This window comes from Fomitopsis serialis (genome assembly GCF_022376445.1).
Source record: "Fomitopsis serialis strain Sig1Antser10 chromosome Unknown B0H18scaffold_360, whole genome shotgun sequence".
Classification (NCBI taxonomy): Eukaryota; Fungi; Basidiomycota; class Agaricomycetes; order Polyporales; family Fomitopsidaceae; genus Fomitopsis; species Fomitopsis serialis.
In genome coordinates, this window is record NW_025955320.1 from 9,991 (window position 1) to 29,191 (window position 19,201).

The window sequence follows — 19,201 nt, forward strand, 5'->3', positions numbered from 1 at the left end:
CAATAGACACATTTCAAGCGCCGCCTCAGGGGCCCATCCGCCAATGAGTGAGTACGACTGACACGGTCACTGTGCCAAAGATACTTCAAGTTGTCCCTCATAGTGTTTTGAGCTTCAACAGCCTAACAATTGCAGTGAAATTGCTATAATCCTGCGATATCGACAGCGCCCGCGCATCACCGCTCTCCTCTACCAGCGCCCGAAGCATACCCTTGTGATTCTTGAGCAACTCGGAAGGCTTGCCAAATTCCGCCTGTGGAGGTATCAAACGTCTTGCAGGCCGCCGAAACAAGATCTTGGCGTTACTTACCATCCGTCCTGCATCCAGTACCATCTAGCGTGTACATGAGTCACACAAGTATGGTAAAAACAGAACGAAGGGCTCACAATTTTGTCAGCGTCCATGACCGTGTGCAGACGGTGAGCTATAGTGAGATTGTCACGCCGCTATCCAATACCCTCCTGAGCGATTGCTGAATCACCGCGTCCGTTGCGTAATCTAGACACAGCTCTCAGTCGGCCCTTATTGCACAGTATAACGCACGCACCAATAGCAGAAGTCGCTGCGTGCGTCAGCAGTGAGTATGTGGTCACGAAACAGTCTGGGGCCGCGCACCCTCATCCAAGATTAGCAGCTTGCTCTGACGGACGATCGCCCTCGCCAGGGCCAGAATCTGTCTCTGGCCCACGGACAGATTGGCCCCGCCGCTCGCGATCTGTGTGTCAAGCGTAATATGATTCTCCCGCGACCCTTCCTGCAACGCGAACAGTCCGGCAGAACGCAAAGCGTCATTGAGCAGCGGATCGCCATGCTGCCCAAGTGGATCTAGGTTGCGCCGCAAGGTCCCACTCAGAAGCTCGGGCTGCAGAGGTTTATGTGATCTATCTAAAAGAATGCGAAACACGAAGGCTGACCATCTGAGGTATAATGGTAATGCTTGATCTGAGCGCGTCCAGATTGATGGTATCCGTGGCGAGGCCATCGAAGTACACTTTGCCTTCACTGAGTATACACCGAAGCAGGGACAAGGCGAGCGAACTCTCTAACAGGCAATCAATGTTGAAGACAGAGCGCCCAGCTGCACGGCATGCAGACCTTTCCACTTCCAGTCCTTCCGACTGCGAACATATCAATCTCTACACGGTGCTGCATGGCGAAAGCAGCTCACCGATGCCAACTCGTTCCCCAGACTTGAGCTCGAAGGAGATCTCTTTCAGGACAAGAGGGCCGTCCTAGGAACTGTCAAGACCTTACACAAGACACATCCGCCTGTAACGTACCTCCGAGTACCTTGCGGACAACTTCTCGACTTTCAGATCGCCGCTCGCTGGCCAATAAGCGGGAGGGGTGCCGTCTTGCGTCGGTTTGGGCTCTTGCTCAATCTCCACATACTGCTTGATGCGCTCAAGACTACAAAATATTACTAGCGTCGATTCAAGACCACTACTCAAACCTACCTGTTGCCTAGAATCAATTCAACATCAGCCAGTGCTTAGGACAGTGATTCAGTTGCCTACCAGCAATCTCGAAGTCGTTCCAGACCCGCACCCAGTACAAAATGTAGCCACTGAATCCAACTTGTCGCAGTGATTAGCTTGAACGTGCATCAAACGATTATTCGAGTGGAACGCTCACCTGCCATGTTGAGAGAGAACCCGGTATCTGACGCGGTTGTCCCGCGAGCGTAGAGCAGGTATGCTGCGAGGCTGGAGACGAAGATCGCGCTGAGCATCTCGATCCGGACGGCAACCCAGCTTAGCATGTCATTAGCTCGTCATCATCTATTACAGATGAACAGGGCACTCACCGAGTCAGATCCCAGAACGTTCGTGCCGCCCGGGTGTACCGGTCAATCCGCTGATAAGAAACCTCTTTGAAGGCATCCTGGGCACCATACGCCCTGATGGACACTAGGTGTGCGCTCAGCGCCCACGTATGGCTGATCATTCCAAACGGCAATACTCGCCCAGCCCCGCAAATGCAGCACCGAAGTGCCCGAGAACAGGTGCCTTCGCGACACTCATCTCGCGCTTGACGGTGAGTTGAGCCTTCATGTAAATCTGGCCAACAAGTCCGCCCGCGATGGCCACCGCGACAGCGACGACGAGGAAGATGGGTGACATGATAACTACGGCAACGACCTTGATGAGCATGGATATGTTGAGCTCCATGATGACGCCCCATGTTTTGGAGATCTCCCCGTCGACTGTCGCGGATGCAACGTGAGTGACAGTAAGACAAGTATGGCTGGAGGGGCGCACCTGATTGGATGTCCTGTGTACAACGGGCAATGATGCGAGAGGCTGGAGTTCGATCGAGCCACCTATATAGTCCGTTGAGCAAATAAGGCATGATGATGCGTAGATAGGCGAATTTGCTACCTAAGTGTTGTACCGAGTACAGACGAGATCAAGGATTCATGAATCGAGCGACCACCCCTGATGGTCCCCAACCAATATGACGTGAGGGAGATGCAGTAGAACGCAACTGATACGACAATCATTCCAGCATAGAACCCCAGGTAGCTGCCATGAAAGCAATCAGCAAACCGGCACGCAATCTATCACACGGACCTACTAGGAGGCCTTTACTTCGCTTGCGGGTCGCTGCTCGTACTGCCGTGCCCAGTAGCCAAGGAACCACACTTGAAGATTTGCAAGTAGCTCTGACGCTATCAACGTGAGCAGGCAGAAAGACCAGAAGAAAATCTGGTGTTGTCCTCCGATCCTTGCCAGAAACAGTTTCACTGTTAGAATTGTTGAGTCTTTCGCTCCAAAACTCTAGCGACATTAACTCACAGGCGCCCCACCCAACCCGTCCTACGGCGATTTCTTCGGCTATGACGAGTTTGCCCGATGACTTCACAAGACCCTCGGGCCTTTGGTCACCTCCCTGCTTGTACCCTTGCTCTTGCGAGTCTTGTCCCATGCCTAGTGCTTGAGTCTGCCCGCGAATATCCTGGATGAGTTCCTGGCTCGATACGCGCCCACCCGGCCCGAGAGTGACCTTGAACTGAGCTACTGTACTCGCAATGGCCACGTTGTGGGTCTGTCACTATAAGTGAACAGCAGCGTTATGTCAGGCGCGCTCGCACTTACTACCATGATTACAGTTCGGTTCTCCATTAAATCTCCGCGCAGACATTTGTTTATGATCCATTGCGAGGTGTGCACATCGAGTGCGGCAAGGACCTAACCACGTGTCACTTACCAGTCGACTGTGCATGTTGGGTGGTACAACTTACATCGTCGAGCAGAAGAATCTCTGCAGAGGAGTATACGGCACGAGCAAGCGTTATTCTAGCCTACGTGGGACTGTTGATGAGGAACACTGGGTCTCACGACGAAAGACATTACCTTTTGCCCTCCGCTGCTCGTTACTTAGTGAGGCCGCGTATTCCACCATGAGAGTCGCAGAAACATACCTGAGAGTTATACCCTTTTCTCCGACTTCCGTCATGTCACCGGCTTCGAATAAGTCGATATCACGCTCGAGGCCACATTGGTAGATGACTATGGGTGTGTGAGAACTTAGAAGAGACAATGAGGGTGCCACACACCTCTCTGGTAACGCTCCTCGCTGTATGGTGATCCAAATAAGATATTATCCTGCATAAACAAGAACACTTGCTGTCAATGTGTATTTGCGGTTGACTTGCGGCGAACCTTTATCGTCTCATTCTGCACCCACGACTCTTGCGCTGCGTATGCGACCCCGCCAGCGCGAGGGAGGTTGTAGAAGGAACTAGGACCTGACGGAACATAGTGCATCTCCCCTGTGTCAGATACCATCGGTGTCTACGTATGCTACGATAAGGTTTGGTCATACCTAGAAGGGCCATCAACATTGACGTCTTTCCGGAACCGGTGGGGCCAACGATAAGGGTGATGCATCCGTGTTCGAAGGACACTTCGCCATCTATGTGTAGAGAGAAACGTCGCCTGCCGCTTTCGAGTCCCGTAATCTCCGGACCACTTATATCGTTAGTCCAGGTGAATGTGGCATCGCGGAACCCAATGGTATCACGACTCTCAGGGTGCTGGGACGATGAGAGTTGCTCCGCTGATTTTGAGAGAATTGGTCGAGCAACTCAGTCTACGATGTTCGCGTATAGTACTCTGTGAAGATGAACGACGGAGACTGAGCTCACGTTTCGTAGGAAATTGTCCAAGCGATCGAGTGATACTTTGGCTGCAGTACGCACCATCAGCTCGGAGTGGCATGAGACGGACCCACGAAGACTCGCCTTGCATGATGCCTGGTATCATGTTGAATGCCATACGCAAGTGCATCCCCAGCATGCCGAACACTAAGATGCAGACCTCAGTAGGACCCTACATCTGGGACATCTGCAGAAAACCTGCCTGTGATCGAGGAGAAGACGGTAGATGCTAGAAAGACAATCAAAATATTTAAGTCCGTCAACTGTGATGGAACACAAACCAGTCAGCTCGTGCTTCATGATTAGCGTCTGTGATCGCTATCAGGACATCGACGGAGGACTGTATCATAGAACCCACATATGTCGAGAATGTTACAATCATTGTCAGCAGTGGAATGACGAGACTGGGCGAATTCAGCGACTATGCGATTCTCGGCAAGCGTAAGTCACGCACTTCACGTTGCTGTTCGCTAGCTCCCACATCCTAGATTTCTTCACCGCCTCCAGTTCGTCATGACGTTTCTCAGCTATCTGTTGTGACACACGGGATTCCCAGCCGAAGAGCTTTATCATGCGGATGACACTGATGACTGTATGGAAGGAGCGATGTGTTGTGCTACGACGAAATATCATATGCAGTACTTACCTTCGATCATAGTTTGCACCCGGCGTCAGTCTGCGGACCTCAGTTATGACAGTTCGAACTCGAACGTCTATTCTGACTTACCTTCTTCATCTTTTCAGCTTGCACTGTTCGGATTAGCTTTGCCATGCGTCCGGGAACCGGGAACAGCAAGATCAGAACGGCAAGCCCCACAAAGGCGCTGCAGTCATCTCCCAAGTGAGCATTTCCTCCACGCCGTCACTCTTGGACATACCTCCACCCAAGGATCGAGTACAGGAACCATATGCCCAAACCGAGCATGAACGGATCTCCACAACTACAATGCCTCAGAAGCAATGCCGGGACATAGAGCAACTCTGAAGCGAACGTAAGACGTTGAGCGCGTTGCGCACTTGGTGAATACTCGCGAGGTCGCTCGTAATCAGGTTGTTGATTCGCCCAGTGACATTCTTGTCTCCCGTGTCCTGTTCTGCGAATCTTGCCCTGGTGCTGTTCCTGTGTCGTCTATCTCCGCTTTGAGTCTCATCCGAAGAGCATGATTAAGACTAATTCAGTTACGATCGCCTCGGTGCGGACCGTAATCCTCATCTGTCAGGTTTTGATCATTTTTTTGCCTACTGTGGCAAGGATGGAACGCACGGCATGCGACATCGCAGGCTCACTAGCATGACGCCGATGACGGGCACAAACAACATCCAAAGAATCCAGAACCAGGGCTTGACTACAGCGCCCTCTCCTCCCGTCTCGATGTACCTATCAAGAAGCCATTAGCTAACTGCACGTCGAAGGAGGCTACCGCGTGTACCAAGTAGCATCTTCATGCCAAATGGATTGGCGAGTAATGCAAAGGCCTATGAAGGAGTGAGCTTCAATTCAGGAGACGAGTACGACCGCTTACATGCAAGCTCATCAAAACTCCGATGAACAAGAAGTCAAAGCCTATACAGAATGCGTTCGAACACAGGCTGTCAACATATGTTCACTGTCACATACGGAAGACCTTCAACAGGCCCCATGCCGCATGCTGGCGCTTCTTGCTATGCAGCGTATCCAGAGCTAGTCGTTTGAGCGCGTTAGAAAGACGAAGTACCATTCATGTCACATCTCAACGCACGGGAAAAGCGGCCTGAGCGAGGTGCCGTGCCGTATCTTCGTCCGGCAAGGCGGAAATTTGTCGATAGGCAGGTGCTTGACGCGCATAGCCTCGAAAATGCTCTGTCTAAGTACGCAAACAGCCATGTCGAGAGAAGGGAGGCGGTCTGCTCCGGGCTCGATTCGGACACGGAATGCTGTTTGAATGGCCACGTCGACGTTCAGATTTCGACTTTCATCGAGTGATTGACTGAGATGCACTCACGTCCGGGTCGACGGGCACGTACAAACGCGGCTCAACCAGAGGGATGACGACGGCTGCCAGTGCGAGCATGACGAGTTTCGTCCATAGGATTGGACCCTCGTGTATATCGAGGGGCGCTATTGTGAAAGTTACGAGGGCCAAACGTCACGGTAGACGTAGACGCCCATAAGACTAGCAAGACGAAGAGAGGTGTCGCGGAAGAGTGAGCCTCTTTGCTGCATCTGGTTCGGTGAACATATTTAACGCCGAGAGCACGCAAACATATGCCTAGAATACCAGCGAAGTGGTGAGTGTGAGGTGTTGAGGCCGAATGACCGTGACCACCACTGTCACGCAGAGTGCGGCGTGCATCCAGATGATTCGGCTAGCCTGCTGATGAGCCCAAACGGCAGTGACGACTGACAAGCCGAGAAGAATGATGCAGCACAACATCCTTGCGAGTCGAATGCGTACTTCACGGACCGGCCTTCCAGTGCGGAACGCGTCGTACAGAAGGCGAAGCATGGTTGACACTGCTAAGATCAGTATCTAACACCACAGACAATACTTTCCTGGATACTTGGCGCTTCCGGAGGACCTGCACACAAACTTGCAAGATGATATAATAGCGGATAGACTGGCAATGGCCACCGGGACCATCAATGTGTCCATCGGAATAACTCCCTGTGTATGGGTTTGATTCAATAGCCCGTATCATGCAATGGAACTCGCGCCACTCACTTAGCGCAAGAGGTCTCCGATCCATAGTCAGTCACGCTGTGGGTCGCCGCGTACAGATGCGTCTCAGCCTGACCCAAGCCTAGGCCAGTTTGGCGATCTGCGAGGCGCCCATAGTTGAGTACTTTAGGTTCAAACTGAGTACTGAACGCAGTGAGCGAATACAGCGGTGAGTTCGGTGCTGTACACAGTCAGGCCTCACGTCCAGCTTAAGTACCATCGTGCACGCCATAGTCAGTAGCGCTGTCAACAAGGGAGCACTCGGTTGAAGTCGGGTGGCAAATATCGGCGTTTCATTTGATGTTGTCCAAGGCACATGTCAATCTAACTCGTCCCACTCGTCGCAGCGAGACAGGCATGCGGAACCATTCAATGAGTCACGGGAGCATGGGGTCCGACATGATCCTTGTCAAGTGCGCGGTGGTGTATACCATTCCGCGATGAGGTCCGAGTCTGGCGAACCCGTGAGTTTGCATCGGTTGGAAGAGTTCATAGTCGAACGGCCAACGGCGGGACGGCCAGCAATGGAAAGCGCAGGAAAGCTGGGAGTTTTAGCGTGCATTGATGCATTAGACTAGGCATTAAGGTAATCCAGGTAGAGTGGTGCGAGAGCAATCATCAATCCTCACTGTCAGAAATGAGCACGAGTCGCATCCAGCAAAAGTAGACTCACTCCGATGATTCGTGTCTCATGAACAGGTCTATCGCTGCGGAGAAGGCCGCGAAGGCGATGCCCCCTCCGACTGCGGCTTTTGGACCTGCATTCCTCGCCAGGACACCACCAGCGACGAAGCCAGCTGCGACAGGGTTCACCATGTCATTTTTTGCACGATACTAATGACCTGTCAGCGAACACCGAGGTGATAAACAGCGAAGGGCACGCACCGACTCGATCACGCATTCGATGCCCGCAAACAGCGCACCGACCTTCCCAAACCCCTTCCCACTCCGCCACATTCCCTTCCCCATGTCCTTGAAGATCTCTGATGCCTTCTGTGTCCGGGACAGATTCCCCGTTGTTTGTCGGAGGAGAGGGTCCTCATACGCGAACGAGGTGCTCATGAGGGAGAAGAATGCACCAATGCCAAAACCTAGCCATTCCGGATAACTACTAAAACGTCGCCGGAGCTAAGGAACTGTAGGTAGACTCAACGTACCCATGCCACCGGCGAGTATTGTCTTCGCAACACACGACTCCGCGCCCATAGCCATGTATTGCTGGTACTTCTGCCCTTGCAAGTACGCCTCGCGCTCCTCTTCCGACACTCCTGGGGCAGTGGCTCCTTTCCTGCAGGAATATTGGCGCAAGCAATGGATTTGCAGACATGGCGGCGTAGGAGGGATGGGAGGAGGCACAAGGGGCCGTAGACGTTGGAGGAAGACGAGGAGGACCGGCAACGCTCGACCTGCAGACGCCCGACAGCGTGCAGCGCTGAACCAAATGCAGCTAAAATATACTTAAGGACTTAAATAAATAAGTCTACCATAAGTAAGTCTATCACTTCAAGCACTTACCTACGTCAACTTACCCTTGTTCCAGACCTCGTTCCAGACCTCGTTCCAGGCTGCTGCGCTCAGGCTGCGCTTGTCTTCTTTTCATCCTCCGTATCCTTTTCCGTCAATGGACACGAGGGGTTATCAAGAAGAGGAGTGCACAAAAGGGGACAAGTGCCTCAAGAACTGGCTTGGCAATAGGAGTCTCCTGCTTGGACGACCTCCCTGCTTGCCAGTGGACGACCTCGATTGAGTCTGATTGAGTGGATGAAATCCGATGCAACTTCAATCAATAGGACCTCCATGGGGATAAGTTATACGCAGTATGATATTACAGGTGTGGTGGCGAAGTGGTCGCAGTGTTCCCAAGTCTATGTACGATTTATGTATTAGCACCTCAAGTTGAACGCAACCCGATTTTGATCACGATGTTTCCACTGCTGGATTACGACCTCGAGGATGCTGTATCCGTGAACACCGGTTGTGTATGTACTGCCATCTGCCCATGCACCGCCATCAGTTTGCGTGTATCGCGCAAGAAGTTCATCTATCTCGTCGATCATCCTCCTGTCACGGTCAGCTCTGCATCAAGCTGCGCGAAAGGGGTTACTATACCTAACATTACGTTAGGTCGATCCAGGTGTGTCTGTGTTGAAACGTTGACATTTGGGGTGCACAGCCTGCCTCTAATTCATGTGCCGCAGACATTGCGCGGACAAAACTCTCTGATCGCATGTTCCGCAGACATCCCTACGCGTCCTAGCGGCACGGACAGCTCGTCATCAACATCTGTGTGAAAAACACTCATTGCTGCTCAGTGAGTGTATATAAGTAGGGGCGAACGATACCAGGGACTGTCACCAACTTCTGCCTCACTCTGAATAGCTCTTCCTTCGCACATGTCTGCTGAAACTACTTCCCCTGGAGTCTTGATTGTGAGTGGTCATCGAAATCAGCGCTCCTCCCTATGTTACTAGACACCGTTATTGAACACTCTCATCGATCTCACAGGCTGGCGCTGGGCCCTCGGCCTTACGCTTGCGCTCACACTCCTCAAGAACGGCATCCCAGTCCGCCTCATCGACGGGCAGCACGATTCCCCCTAGAGCAGCGAGGTTCCGTCCTCCAGGTGCGAAAGCTTTAGCTGAGCCATTTGACTGCAGCTGACTGAAAGCGGACTCAGCCTCGAACGCTGGAGGTGTTCAACTATCTCGGCGTGTTGCCAGATATCCACGCGATCAATAGACCATTGTTGCCTGAGCGTCAGTACAAGCTGCCTGGGGGCATAGAAGTTCAAAAAACCGCACACCTGCTGGATCCGGTAGACCCGACGCCCGATGTACCTTATGTGAGCGAACCCTTGCTATTTATCTGCCCGTACTGACTTCTTCTGCAGCCTAACCCGATCATCCTGGGGCAGGGATACACCCAGGCGATACTTCGCTCGCACCTCGAGAAGTTCGGCTGCACCGTCGAAACCGAAACTGAGCTTCGCCAGTTCGAGCAGACTTCTGAGGGCGTCGTTGCCACACTTGTCAAACAGCAGGATGGGAAGGAGCTCGTCGAGACGTCGCACTTGCGCTGGCTTGTGGGGACAGATGGAGGCAGGAGTACGTTACAATGCCTTTTGGGGGATGTCCTGAGTCTGATGAGAGCTTGCGTGAATAGGCAACGTCCGGAAGCAGCTGGGGCTCTCCTTCGAGGGCGAAGCACTCAAGGAACATACCATCATCGGAGAACTCGACATACAGGGACTGGATGCAGACGTGCGTATACGGCTCTCACTCTTAAAGAGCAGGTCCTGATATGCTTTGCCGTTAGCATTGGCATCGGTGGAATGATTGGCAAAATCCGACCGTCATCACGTACGTCATATGCTCCCTTCGATATGCTGCTATGATTGGATTTTGCTGACGGTGGTTTGGGCAGCGTGATTCTCCGGCCAACCGAGGTCAAGACCAGTTCTGGTTTCTGCTAGGAGGTCATGTTGACTATAGCGAGCTCCTGGCGGACCACGAGAAGTTACTCAAGGCCCTACGCGACTTCATCCAGCGTAAAGACTTGGTCATTGGCAACATCAAGTATGCCATTGAATATCGGTCAGTCTGCTGTCTAAGATAAGCACGAGTATAGGGAGTCTGACATCGTAACAGTCCTAATGCACGTATTGTTGATAAGTTCGGAGTGGGGCGCGTCTTCGTGGCTGGAGGTATGCGGCAATATTATTTGCAAGATGCCCAATCTAACTGATGTCCACTGCTTTTAGATGCTGCTCACGTACACAGCCCGCAGGGCGGACAGGTATGTGCATAATGTCACTGCATTCAAGGGCGTACTTACATGGATTCTTCGCTTACAGGGGTTGAACACAAGCGTGCAGGATGCAGTACGTTCCAAGCCAGTCTGCAATGTGTGTGCGATGATTGACAGCCTTATGCTTCATAGTTGAACCTCGGCTGGAAACTTGCCTTGGTAGAGAAGGGCTGGCCGCGCCCTCCCTCCTCTCCACGTATTCTGAAGAGCGCCTACCCGTAGCCAAGCGCATGATTCAAGAGACTCTCGGGATCTACAAGGTCGTCATGGACTCTGCTGTGCGCGGCGCCGACGTCAACAAAGCCCGCGGCGCTCACCTCAAGCAGCTCGGCATCAACTACCGTTGGAGCCCCATTGTTCTCGACGAGCGCCAGCCAGTCGACAAGCAGCAGACGGTGGACAGTCTAGATGTGTACGGCAGGTTCGGCGGGGAGACCCTGCGTGCAGGCGACAGGGCCCCTGATGCCCGGATCTGGTCGACGTGAAACAAGCGAGCTCGGCGTCGGCGCGTCTCTTCGACGTCTTCGGGTCCACCCATCACACCGTCTCATCTTCACATCTGACGCCTCCGCTACTCGGCCTGTGCTGAGGCACTGCAGGCTTACCCCGAAGGCAGTCCGGTCTTCGGTATCTATCCCCAGAGTACGTCGAGGAGCCCTCCCGTCGCCCACGCGGATTCCGTTCTCCGTGACGGAGAAGGTCATGCATACAAGGCGTACAACTGCCCGACGGATGGCACGACTGTCGTGGTTGTCAGGCCGGACGGCGTAGTGGAGGGATTGTGTTCGGCGAGACGGGCTGAAGCAGTACTTCAAGACTGTGTGTTCTCGACAGTTTGAACGGTGTTCTCAGGTTGCAAAGTCTCATGTATTAGTGTCTCTAGTGCCATGGTACAGTATAACCAAGCAGTCGGGTAAATTATAGATACTTGTCAGGGAATAAAGGTGTTATGCTACATCGACAATTGTCGTGTCGATTGCTCAGTTCGATTATTTCATGAACAAACCGGGATTAACACGGTGGTAAGGTGGATACACGAGCAGTACAGATACACAGGACCACGACAATCTAAGAATTTAACGGATACAGTAAATCCAGATGCCTATGTATGTGCTTGAATGAATGGAAGTGAGCGGTCTGCCTGCAACCACCAAACAAGGTGGGCGTCGACTGCACGCTCGGCGCCAGAAGACAAGCAGGGAGATCGGATCGAGGATGAGCACTAATACTAGGAGGTGTCGCAGAACAGGCGAGAGCTAACACGAGAGCATTCCAGAAAGCTAGACGATGTTGTCCGGACGAGGCAAACCACATGGACATCAAGGGGCTGAAAGAAGGTGGTCCACCATCCAGCTAGTGGGCACGGATATGGGTGTAAACTGGTAGCGCGAGCGGGCATTGCCAAATTTTCTGGCAGCGCTCATTTTCAAGCGAGTCAATCTAGGTTCCGTCGTGAGGATGCAACACCTTCGTGGGATGCAAGTCTGCTTACCTCCGGCAATAGCTCGGCCCATTCTGCGTCCAGATCCGGGGTGCAATATTGGGGCATCCTCAATATCCCACTGGCAGAAATCGTCGAGGGCTTCCCTCAACTTCTGAAAGGACCTTTGCAATGATGTGTGCCATTCGAATGCCGCCAGAGGACGTCTCGGTTGCTTCGGAAGGCACGGACGCCTCTGGCGTGGTATCAGCCGTTCCAGACAGCGAAGGAATGTCCGCAGTCGATGCGTGGCCTTAATACGAGGTGAGAACAGTACGCGGCCAGATGGTATGCAAGACGTACGTTCGGTGCTGCGAACAAGCACCCTAAGAAGCGACAGTTCCTCTCGTCGATATGCTGAATACCAGAAGATGATATAATGGGGCAGCATTCGTCAGAGGGACTGACAACGTCAAATATCAGCTCAAACCTCCACTTCGGATCACTGTGGGACGCACCACCGACGATCATCGCACAAATTGCGAATGTGCGAGTGAGGATCAAGGTGGCCACCATGGTGATTGGATGATCAAAGAATATGTACAACGACGAAGGAGTAAGATGAAACGGTGAGTATCGCTAGAGGTGGCACCTCGGGAGGTAAGATCGGTTGTGGACCTACTGACTCGTCACAACTAGAGGATCCTTATACCTGCAACGGCACTACAAATTCATTCGGCCTGTCGCTCGGCATCTCCCCCGGGTTCGCGTGTCTCAAAATAAAAAGGGAAGCGCATTGCACGGAGATACACGCGATTGCATGGGTTGCATCCAAAAGAAGGCCGTTGTTTGTCGGAAGGCGGCGGCTGTCGGCAAGGCGCGCACTGTTACCAGCGCCAATAGTGCATGAACTACAACGATTGCCTTTTCTGAACATGTCACGTCAGGAACGGTCGACGCGCGCTCTTCCAGCCACTCTCTTTTTGGTCTTACCTTTATTCCCGTTCTCAAGCCTCAGCAGCTCTGGACTCTGCAGTGTGCGCGGCTTTCTCTCGTCTTTCGAGGTTCCGAAAAAGGGAAACAACATCTACTACGCCCTGTGGAGCGTGTGTTTATTGGTTCCGGTTAGTGACTGTGAATACTTGAATAAATGCTGACGCACGCAGTCACACTCGATTGCTTCACACAGGGAACTCCATTGAATGGTCAATACTGGCTCAGATTGACATGAAATCCGTCACTTGCTTCGGAATGCCCCACAGGATGTACACGTCGTGCGCGTGTGCATATAGCCTTCTGAACGCCGTGATGTCGTTGCGGCCTAGGTAACGGAGCTCAAGGCGTGCTCTCCATTGGTGCACTTCAGCTCAATCAAAGATTGCCACGGAAGCTCGAACCTGTACAGTGGGAACTAGTTGCTGCGGTCAATACCGAGACTCCGAGTCGGGGAACGAATGCAGACCAGGCCCCAACAACGTTGACCGTGCAGCCCGAATGTAATCCCGTACCACCGTATTGGGCTTGTATCTCTCAGAAGTAAGTGGTCATTTACAGCACGGTCCTACTGACAAAAGGCTCGCTTGACGGCAGATATACATGGGGCGGAACTTGGACACTCGACGGAGTTCGATGCACCATTCTGGGTCATGTCGACTGCAGTGTTACAGCAATGGGTACCGATGCACACAAGCTCCCGCATGAGATGCTGTTTAACATTCAGTCACGTAGGTGACTATACCACTCGACAATTGCCTCGCGGATTCGCTGACAAGGCGCAGTACACGGTCCCCAATGAGTACTGTACATAGTCTCGAGAAAGTTTGGCGTCGACCGCTTAGATGTTCTAAGGTGTCGATCACTTCACGGACAATACAGCCGAAGATGGATGTGATACCGTCCTAGCTATTTGGAAGTGCTCTTTGGCAGTCGACGGTCAGGTCAGCTCCGGGTGTGGGTTATAGATGTTCTTCTTCCAGAACGCATCCATCAACGCTCACACAGAACATATCATTATTCAATATTTGCACGAGCATGTGGCCGGAATAAGCACGGCTAAAATAATCAGCGACAGAGACATAACACGACAGCAGGCGACTAGCAAACAGAGCACTAAAATACACCAGAGTACAACAAACAACAGATAGTTTTTGCAAAAGGTAAGTAATAATCTAAAGAGCTCGTGGCAGCGTCCGACGGGCTCGCAAGGGCCTCGAAGGGCAGGCCAGCTGCGATTCTCTATTGGCCGTCGCCAGTGTGGACTCGCGGGTGCCAATGCGGAAGGCCAGGGTCAAAGGAGGAGTGGAGGTGAGATGACGCCGGCGAGATGAGATGCGTCAAGTGTCCAGACTTGTGAAGGAGTGGGGACCATAACGGAGCGAGGACGACAGCCCGGGGAATGCAGGACGTGGAAGACAGCGTGTATAGGAAGGACGACGAGGTAGATGATGTTCATTCGCATCCTCCGTCGCGACACTGGATCACGGTGAGTATTCGAGTTGCAGATGAGAAGAAAAGGGATACTTACGTTACCGTCAGACGGCCGGGGTGCCGGTACCGGTTCTCGAGCTTCGACGTTGAGTGTGCGACTGGCTTCCTCGACGGCGGTACTTGCCTCGTCCGGATTTGGGTCCTGCGGTCGGGCGTGAGTGTCAGTCCTCTCTTGGGATGCGGGTGTACTCACAGCCAATGCATCACTCGATGTCGTCGATAGATGCTCTAGTATGTCGTCCAACATACTACGTGTCCCTGGCCCCGCATCTCTGACGGCCGGTGCGTCAGGGAAATTCATGAGCTCGACCTATAACATGGTCAATGAAGTGAGTGGTGTATTGCACTGTCAGAACGTACTGGAATGGATCGCATGCAGCCACCAGCTCTGCAGTTTCTGGCTTCGGACTCGCAGCCACCATCTCGACAGTTCCTATGCTCGAGACTGATGTCGACGCCATAAGGCACAGGCGCTGCGTATGCCAGATCGAAGGCTATTTGTGTCGGGTGAATACAAGCCGGGTCCGAGAGCTTAGCGAACTCACCTCCGACGAAAAGCGCCGAGATGGCAAAGTGCGTGTCAGGATGAAAGTAGCAACCATGACGACAAATGTTTTGGCCGAGTGTGGATGAACGGCTAACTCGCGACGCTGCTGCAGGAACGACTCCGGAAGGGGCGGGATCGCGCAGTGATCGGCGGGTGGTAGGGCGGGCGATCCGGAGGAAGGCAGCTGTCAGGCTGGTGAAGGCCTGAGATGTGATGTGCTGGAGGGATCGCTACGAGAATACAAGGCTCGCTGGACAGTTATACCCCCTCGGCATGCACTCGAGCTCGGTCTCAAACTAACCGACGAATATGGCAAGGCGCCCGAGCAGCGCGAAGCCCTCCTGCCATTCCGGGAGATCGTTTGGGTGCGGCATCGTGCCGTGTCTCGAATTTCGTAACGTGATGCGCGTGTGCGGGGGGACGCTGTCGTCAACGAAGCAGCAACGCGCAGGACAAGGGTCGCCATTTCGAGCACGCCGGGAGCGTGTCTGATCGAGACCGCCTGCCTTATTTGGGCGTCCGTTTGTGCTGAGATCACGTGTGGGTGGCGGGCGGTGAGGGAGTGTCCGGATCGGGCACCTGCAACTCGGCGAGTCTTCGCTGAGTTCCTAGGTTGCTCGCGAGACCGTGCCGAGCCGTTCTCGCTGTGAGCGAACGGGCAACCCCCCTGCGAGGCTCCCCAGTCTGGACGCGGTTCTGGGGCTGCTATCACTCGGAGTCGAGAGTGCATACATGTCAATGGTGCCTTCGCAAGGCACTGGGACAGCGTCATCGGGCTCGCCGGTGAGTGCAGACAAACGAGCAGTCAATTTGAGGTACGCAAGATATACTGCTTCCCCTTGATCAAGGCCTACGACAGCTAAGCCTCCATCCAGTTAGTGATGAACCAGGCCAAGATGAGGGACACATCCTCTAGTCAACCTTGACGCCATCTGTTCTGCGGCACGGATTATCCGCCCTGTCGAGCTAAATTCGGCGCTCCTCGGTGAGTTGCATGCTTGTCTTCCCTTCCTTCCCATGCTAGCTGCGCGATGTTCCCGGGGATGTCGGACACAGGGTGCAAACGACTCATGTTGTTTCGCCTTTCGGGCCCCTCGCGTTGCAGATGCTGAATGTCCTGAAAGCCCCCGGAGAAGACCGGTGGCGTCGCGCGAAGTCTCTGTGTATGATTCGCAGTTCTACAATAGCAGGCACAACGTGGGCAGCGGACGCCGCTCGCGTTCAATCCTCACCACCGCCTCGACTTCTGGTGCGGGTGCTTGAAGGGTCTTGTATTGGTTCACCTTGCCGCAATATCTCTCAGCGACTGTGTTCTCCTGCTCGGACACTTTGAGATGGGTTGTCTTGACATGGTCAGCGTTACGGCGGTTCTCCACAAGACGGCAGCTCGAACGTGCTCGACAGGCGACAACAAGAAGCCCGCAAGTGCGCTGCGCGTGACAACTGAACCTCAGGTGCGTTGCAATACTCCTCCAATGACAGTGTGCTGTTTAGGCAAGGCAATGTACCATCCCGGGGAGCTGGTCGACCCGAGTATATTGCGCTACCGCTATCGTACTGCCACGGTGTACGTGACACGGCTCCTGCCGTCGCGATTAGCCAGTCTGTCCTTGTTGAATGCAGCTCGAAACGTTGCTTGCGCTCTGCCTTCTCTTTATCTCACTACACCACTGGTTGCGCTCGCCAACATTATGCCATCGCTGCCCACACAGTCGCGTAGCTTATGTGTGGTTGCTCGCTCGCCGTACTCCTGTGCCACAGGCCCTGCCCATGCTTCGGTACTGTACAATCCCAGCTTCCGCAGCCGGGAATGTTCTGAAGGAATCGAGACAGATAGGCTACCCTTCGTTGGGACAATTCAGAGTTCAGTGAGTATATACGCGCTCTGGACAGCACTAGTCCTTCCCTGTTACGCGCTACGGACTTAGAAAATAACGAAAGTGTGTCGGCGAAGCAGGCATGCCCTGAACTAGCTGAGTGAGTACGCGACAGCTACGATTTCTGATTTCACTTTCTCTCTTGAATGGTCACTGCGGTAGACGATGCCTTGCCCCAATGAATGGCTAGGTCCTTAGATCTTCATGCAATTGTGATGTGTTCGGCAGTCATCTTGGTATCCTGTGCAGAGGTAAGGTCGTTCATCCGTACATTCGACATGAACCTCTCTCTAGCGCCATGTGGAAGGTCTAGGTTCGATATTGCGTTCATCCAGACCCATCCCCGTGCATGGACGGGCTTCTGTTCAGTTTCAAATTCTGCAGAGTTCTGACACTTAGCGTTCCAAGATGACGACGTGCCCTTCTCACGAAGACTTGTCGAACTGTCATGTGGGAACTTGAATGGTACATGCCCTGCGGCTTCTGTAGACGTTGCGCTGCATTGTTCGAGCACCAGCCTCACTGACCGTCTCCCACAAACCCATGAAATCCCCCTTTCACTTCGTATTCATGGGAGACTTGACCACCTCCTGCGGACATTGACATCTCGTTTACATTCGACGTTCGTCCGGCATATTCTTAGGTTATATGTTATACAAGCTCAGATCCCGACGTATCAGAAAAGCTTACCTTTTGACGAGAGAGAGCGACCGACGAGAGCTCCGTCGCTTGCATCCCGTCCGAATCGGTATACGGGCAGCTTCCCGGTGTGATTGATTCCAAGCCAACTCCAAGCGGGCACGCCGCTCGCGAATATCGGGAGCGCGTTGGAGCTCCAGCGTACAAGTTAAGGCTCGCTGCCGGTTCCTGCGTGCGCAGGACTTGGTTGATACAGTCTGTCAGACATTCTACGCCCGTGCGCGTAGCCTCCATGAGGCTGACAGGCTCTACCTAGACGTGGTCCGTGCGGCGACCATGCGCCGAGAACGAGTTGGCTTATGGACAACTTATGGGACGAAATTAGCACGGCAGCTGTGCGGACCCGAAATTGAGCTGTCGATATGTGGCTTCAGCCAATGCCGTGCAGCAATCGTGCGTACGCAGTGCGCACGCCGAGCGATCGGGCGGCGAACGGCGTCATCGATGACCATTCTAGGCAATGGCCTGCCCGTGGCACCGAAGCTTCGGCCCAGTGCGGCAGGAAAATCCCACGTGCAACGGTGCTCTTAGGTGCGAGGAGGTCTGCGGGCAGTCCTCACCCTTGTCCTCCTCGACTTCGGTAGCCCGCCTTCGCCCTCAGGCCACTCCGTTCTCTCCTCGCCGTCTTCACAAGCTCGTCTCGAGTCAAGATGTTCGCTCTCTCCTTCATCGCCTCTGCCGTGAGTTTCAACTGCAAAAGAACGGGAACATCGCTGATAAGCCCGCTCGTACGATCAATTTTCGACCCGGCGACGACGACAGTTGGCCGCTGCGTCCGTTGTGTACGCCCAGACCTCCTCGTCGGCTGCCCCGACGCCCACACAGTGGAATATCACCGTCGGCGGTAACACAACCACCAACGGCAGCTTGGTCTACCAGCCTCATCGGTTAACGCTGCGATAGGAGACACGGTCTACTTCAATTGTGAGTACTTCTCCGTTCGTTCGTCAAACATTCTTGTCCCTGTTTCCTAGCGCGTGGCCGTTTTGCAGGGCGTAGTGCGGGCGTGGAGTTGGTACTGCATGCAGGAGGACATCCAGATTACTGACGCGCTATTCATCGACAGTCACTCAGGGCAACCACACTGTCATCCAGTCCACGTTCCCGTCGCCGTGCATCTGGATTGACGAGACCAACGTCACCGTCAACGGCTTCACCACCGGCTTCCGTGATGCTGGCAATTTCACCACCATCACCAACTTCATTCTCCCCATCACGGACAACAGCACGATCTGGTTTTTCGACTGGAACACTTGTGCCATTGGGGTGTCGGCGGTATCAACATCAACGAGAGTTCGTGGCAGACTCTTGCCGGCTTTGTTGTATGTGCCACTGTGAAGTCCGCAGGATCCAGTGCTAACTCGATTGATGCAGCGCAACGCTAAGCGCTGAATGGCACTGCGACGTCGACGTCCAAATCCTCGTCTGCTACCACACCGGTTCCAGCGGATCGTCCACTGGCTCTGGCTCTGCTAGCGAGACATCGACCGCTTCCGGGCACA

The 19,201-nt window shown here is 53.6% G+C and overlaps 9 protein-coding genes across 9 annotated transcripts; 3 read left to right on the top strand and 6 right to left on the bottom strand.

Moving 5' to 3' along the window:
* Positions 1 to 79: 79 nt before the first annotated feature.
* On the bottom strand, positions 80 to 5,250 carry B0H18DRAFT_1064205 (P-loop containing nucleoside triphosphate hydrolase protein). The gene is made up of 30 exons (XM_048031152.1): positions 5,042 to 5,250; positions 4,891 to 4,987; positions 4,618 to 4,839; positions 4,522 to 4,567; positions 4,445 to 4,472; positions 4,366 to 4,392; positions 4,248 to 4,310; positions 4,152 to 4,192; positions 3,830 to 4,058; positions 3,667 to 3,776; positions 3,561 to 3,609; positions 3,426 to 3,513; positions 3,246 to 3,300; positions 3,100 to 3,192; positions 2,800 to 3,049; positions 2,579 to 2,747; positions 2,383 to 2,526; positions 2,263 to 2,324; positions 1,968 to 2,207; positions 1,809 to 1,911; positions 1,637 to 1,755; positions 1,519 to 1,578; positions 1,282 to 1,424; positions 1,170 to 1,233; positions 1,097 to 1,119; positions 916 to 1,041; positions 617 to 863; positions 388 to 425; positions 311 to 334; positions 80 to 253 (listed from the first exon to the last, which is right to left on the bottom strand). Exons 3-30 carry the CDS (start codon positions 4,794 to 4,796, stop codon positions 98 to 100), a joined length of 2,976 nt encoding a protein of 991 aa, XP_047884839.1. The 5' UTR covers positions 4,797 to 4,839; positions 4,891 to 4,987; positions 5,042 to 5,250; the 3' UTR covers positions 80 to 97.
* Positions 5,240 to 6,365, bottom strand: B0H18DRAFT_384876 (uncharacterized protein). The gene is made up of 6 exons (XM_048037865.1): positions 6,146 to 6,365; positions 5,903 to 6,077; positions 5,782 to 5,844; positions 5,687 to 5,727; positions 5,594 to 5,639; positions 5,240 to 5,541 (listed from the first exon to the last, which is right to left on the bottom strand). The coding sequence occupies exons 1-6, from the start codon at positions 6,212 to 6,214 to the stop codon at positions 5,510 to 5,512; spliced, it is 426 nt and encodes a 141-aa protein (XP_047884840.1). The 5' UTR covers positions 6,215 to 6,365; the 3' UTR covers positions 5,240 to 5,509.
* Positions 6,366 to 7,056: 691 nt separating this feature from the next.
* Positions 7,057 to 8,462, bottom strand: B0H18DRAFT_1098518 (Tim17/Tim22/Tim23/Pmp24 family-domain-containing protein; the record flags this gene model as incomplete). Its single annotated transcript, XM_048032488.1, has 6 exons — positions 7,057 to 7,219; positions 7,294 to 7,490; positions 7,536 to 7,696; positions 7,748 to 7,953; positions 8,020 to 8,150; positions 8,392 to 8,462. The coding sequence occupies 5 exons, from the start codon at positions 8,460 to 8,462 to the stop codon at positions 7,481 to 7,483; spliced, it is 579 nt and encodes a 192-aa protein (XP_047884841.1). The 3' UTR covers positions 7,057 to 7,219; positions 7,294 to 7,480.
* A 699-nt stretch (positions 8,463 to 9,161) lies between these two features.
* B0H18DRAFT_1171035 (FAD binding domain-containing protein) lies at positions 9,162 to 11,508 on the top strand (the record flags this gene model as incomplete). The annotated part of the gene is made up of 13 exons (XM_048035890.1): positions 9,162 to 9,298; positions 9,368 to 9,426; positions 9,540 to 9,704; positions 9,753 to 9,966; positions 10,025 to 10,122; positions 10,178 to 10,221; positions 10,286 to 10,317; positions 10,338 to 10,455; positions 10,510 to 10,565; positions 10,623 to 10,657; positions 10,716 to 10,768; positions 10,833 to 11,144; positions 11,286 to 11,508. Exons 1-13 carry the CDS (start codon positions 9,256 to 9,258, stop codon positions 11,506 to 11,508), a joined length of 1,452 nt encoding a protein of 483 aa, XP_047884842.1. The 5' UTR covers positions 9,162 to 9,255.
* A 63-nt stretch (positions 11,509 to 11,571) lies between these two features.
* Positions 11,572 to 12,791, bottom strand: B0H18DRAFT_1064234 (uncharacterized protein). Its single transcript, XM_048031153.1, has 5 exons — positions 12,604 to 12,791; positions 12,449 to 12,552; positions 12,275 to 12,402; positions 12,162 to 12,251; positions 11,572 to 12,109 (listed from the first exon to the last, which is right to left on the bottom strand). Exons 1-5 carry the CDS (start codon positions 12,663 to 12,665, stop codon positions 12,023 to 12,025), a joined length of 471 nt encoding a protein of 156 aa, XP_047884843.1. The 5' UTR covers positions 12,666 to 12,791; the 3' UTR covers positions 11,572 to 12,022.
* Positions 11,578 to 12,037, bottom strand: B0H18DRAFT_385183 (uncharacterized protein). Its single transcript, XM_048037866.1, has one exon. The coding sequence runs from the start codon at positions 11,987 to 11,989 to the stop codon at positions 11,738 to 11,740; it is 252 nt and encodes an 83-aa protein (XP_047884844.1). The 5' UTR covers positions 11,990 to 12,037; the 3' UTR covers positions 11,578 to 11,737.
* Positions 12,792 to 14,310: 1,519 nt separating the features above from the next.
* On the bottom strand, positions 14,311 to 14,996 carry B0H18DRAFT_1064243 (uncharacterized protein). Its single transcript, XM_048031154.1, has 3 exons — positions 14,770 to 14,996; positions 14,614 to 14,718; positions 14,311 to 14,561 (listed from the first exon to the last, which is right to left on the bottom strand). The coding sequence occupies exons 1-3, from the start codon at positions 14,875 to 14,877 to the stop codon at positions 14,538 to 14,540; spliced, it is 237 nt and encodes a 78-aa protein (XP_047884845.1). The 5' UTR covers positions 14,878 to 14,996; the 3' UTR covers positions 14,311 to 14,537.
* A 2,067-nt stretch (positions 14,997 to 17,063) lies between these two features.
* Positions 17,064 to 17,485, top strand: B0H18DRAFT_1064248 (uncharacterized protein; the record flags this gene model as incomplete). The annotated part of the gene is made up of 3 exons (XM_048031155.1): positions 17,064 to 17,087; positions 17,139 to 17,345; positions 17,409 to 17,485. Coding segments are annotated over exons 2-3 (240 nt in total), but the record flags the coding sequence as incomplete, so codon positions are not given.
* A 687-nt stretch (positions 17,486 to 18,172) lies between these two features.
* Positions 18,173 to 19,087, top strand: B0H18DRAFT_1064252 (uncharacterized protein; the record flags this gene model as incomplete). The annotated part of the gene is made up of 5 exons (XM_048031156.1): positions 18,173 to 18,379; positions 18,462 to 18,543; positions 18,579 to 18,623; positions 18,766 to 18,965; positions 18,992 to 19,087. The coding sequence occupies exons 1-5, from the start codon at positions 18,350 to 18,352 to the stop codon at positions 19,082 to 19,084; spliced, it is 450 nt and encodes a 149-aa protein (XP_047884847.1). The 5' UTR covers positions 18,173 to 18,349.
* Positions 19,088 to 19,201: the final 114 nt, after the last annotated feature.

Coding starts and splice junctions, on each gene's coding strand:
- B0H18DRAFT_1064205 (XM_048031152.1), bottom strand. CDS start 4,796: ATGATATTTCGTCGTAGCACAACACATCGCTCCTTCCATACAGTCATC. Junction 4,568..4,617: donor CTAGCGAACAGCAACGTGAA/GTGCGTGACTTA, acceptor GAATTCGCCCAG/TCTCGTCATTCCACTGCTGA. Junction 2,527..2,578: donor AGCGAAGTAAAGGCCTCCTA/GTAGGTCCGTGT, acceptor CTTTCATGGCAG/CTACCTGGGGTTCTATGCTG.
- B0H18DRAFT_385183 (XM_048037866.1), bottom strand. CDS start 11,989: ATGTCCATGTGGTTTGCCTCGTCCGGACAACATCGTCTAGCTTTCTGG.
- B0H18DRAFT_1064243 (XM_048031154.1), bottom strand. CDS start 14,877: ATGAATTTCCCTGACGCACCGGCCGTCAGAGATGCGGGGCCAGGGACA. Junction 14,719..14,769: donor CATCGAGTGATGCATTGGCT/GTGAGTACACCC, acceptor GCCCGACCGCAG/GACCCAAATCCGGACGAGGC. Junction 14,562..14,613: donor CCCGGCCGTCTGACGGTAAC/GTAAGTATCCCT, acceptor ACCGTGATCCAG/TGTCGCGACGGAGGATGCGA.
- B0H18DRAFT_1064234 (XM_048031153.1), bottom strand. CDS start 12,665: ATGGTGGCCACCTTGATCCTCACTCGCACATTCGCAATTTGTGCGATG. Junction 12,403..12,448: donor GTTCGCAGCACCGAACGTAC/GTCTTGCATACC, acceptor CCTCGTATTAAG/GCCACGCATCGACTGCGGAC. Junction 12,110..12,161: donor GGGCCGAGCTATTGCCGGAG/GTAAGCAGACTT, acceptor GACGGAACCTAG/ATTGACTCGCTTGAAAATGA.
- B0H18DRAFT_384876 (XM_048037865.1), bottom strand. CDS start 6,214: ATGCTCGCACTGGCAGCCGTCGTCATCCCTCTGGTTGAGCCGCGTTTG. Junction 5,845..5,902: donor TCGCTCAGGCCGCTTTTCCC/GTGCGTTGAGAT, acceptor TCAAACGACTAG/CTCTGGATACGCTGCATAGC. Junction 5,640..5,686: donor GAGTTTTGATGAGCTTGCAT/GTAAGCGGTCGT, acceptor ACTCCTTCATAG/GCCTTTGCATTACTCGCCAA.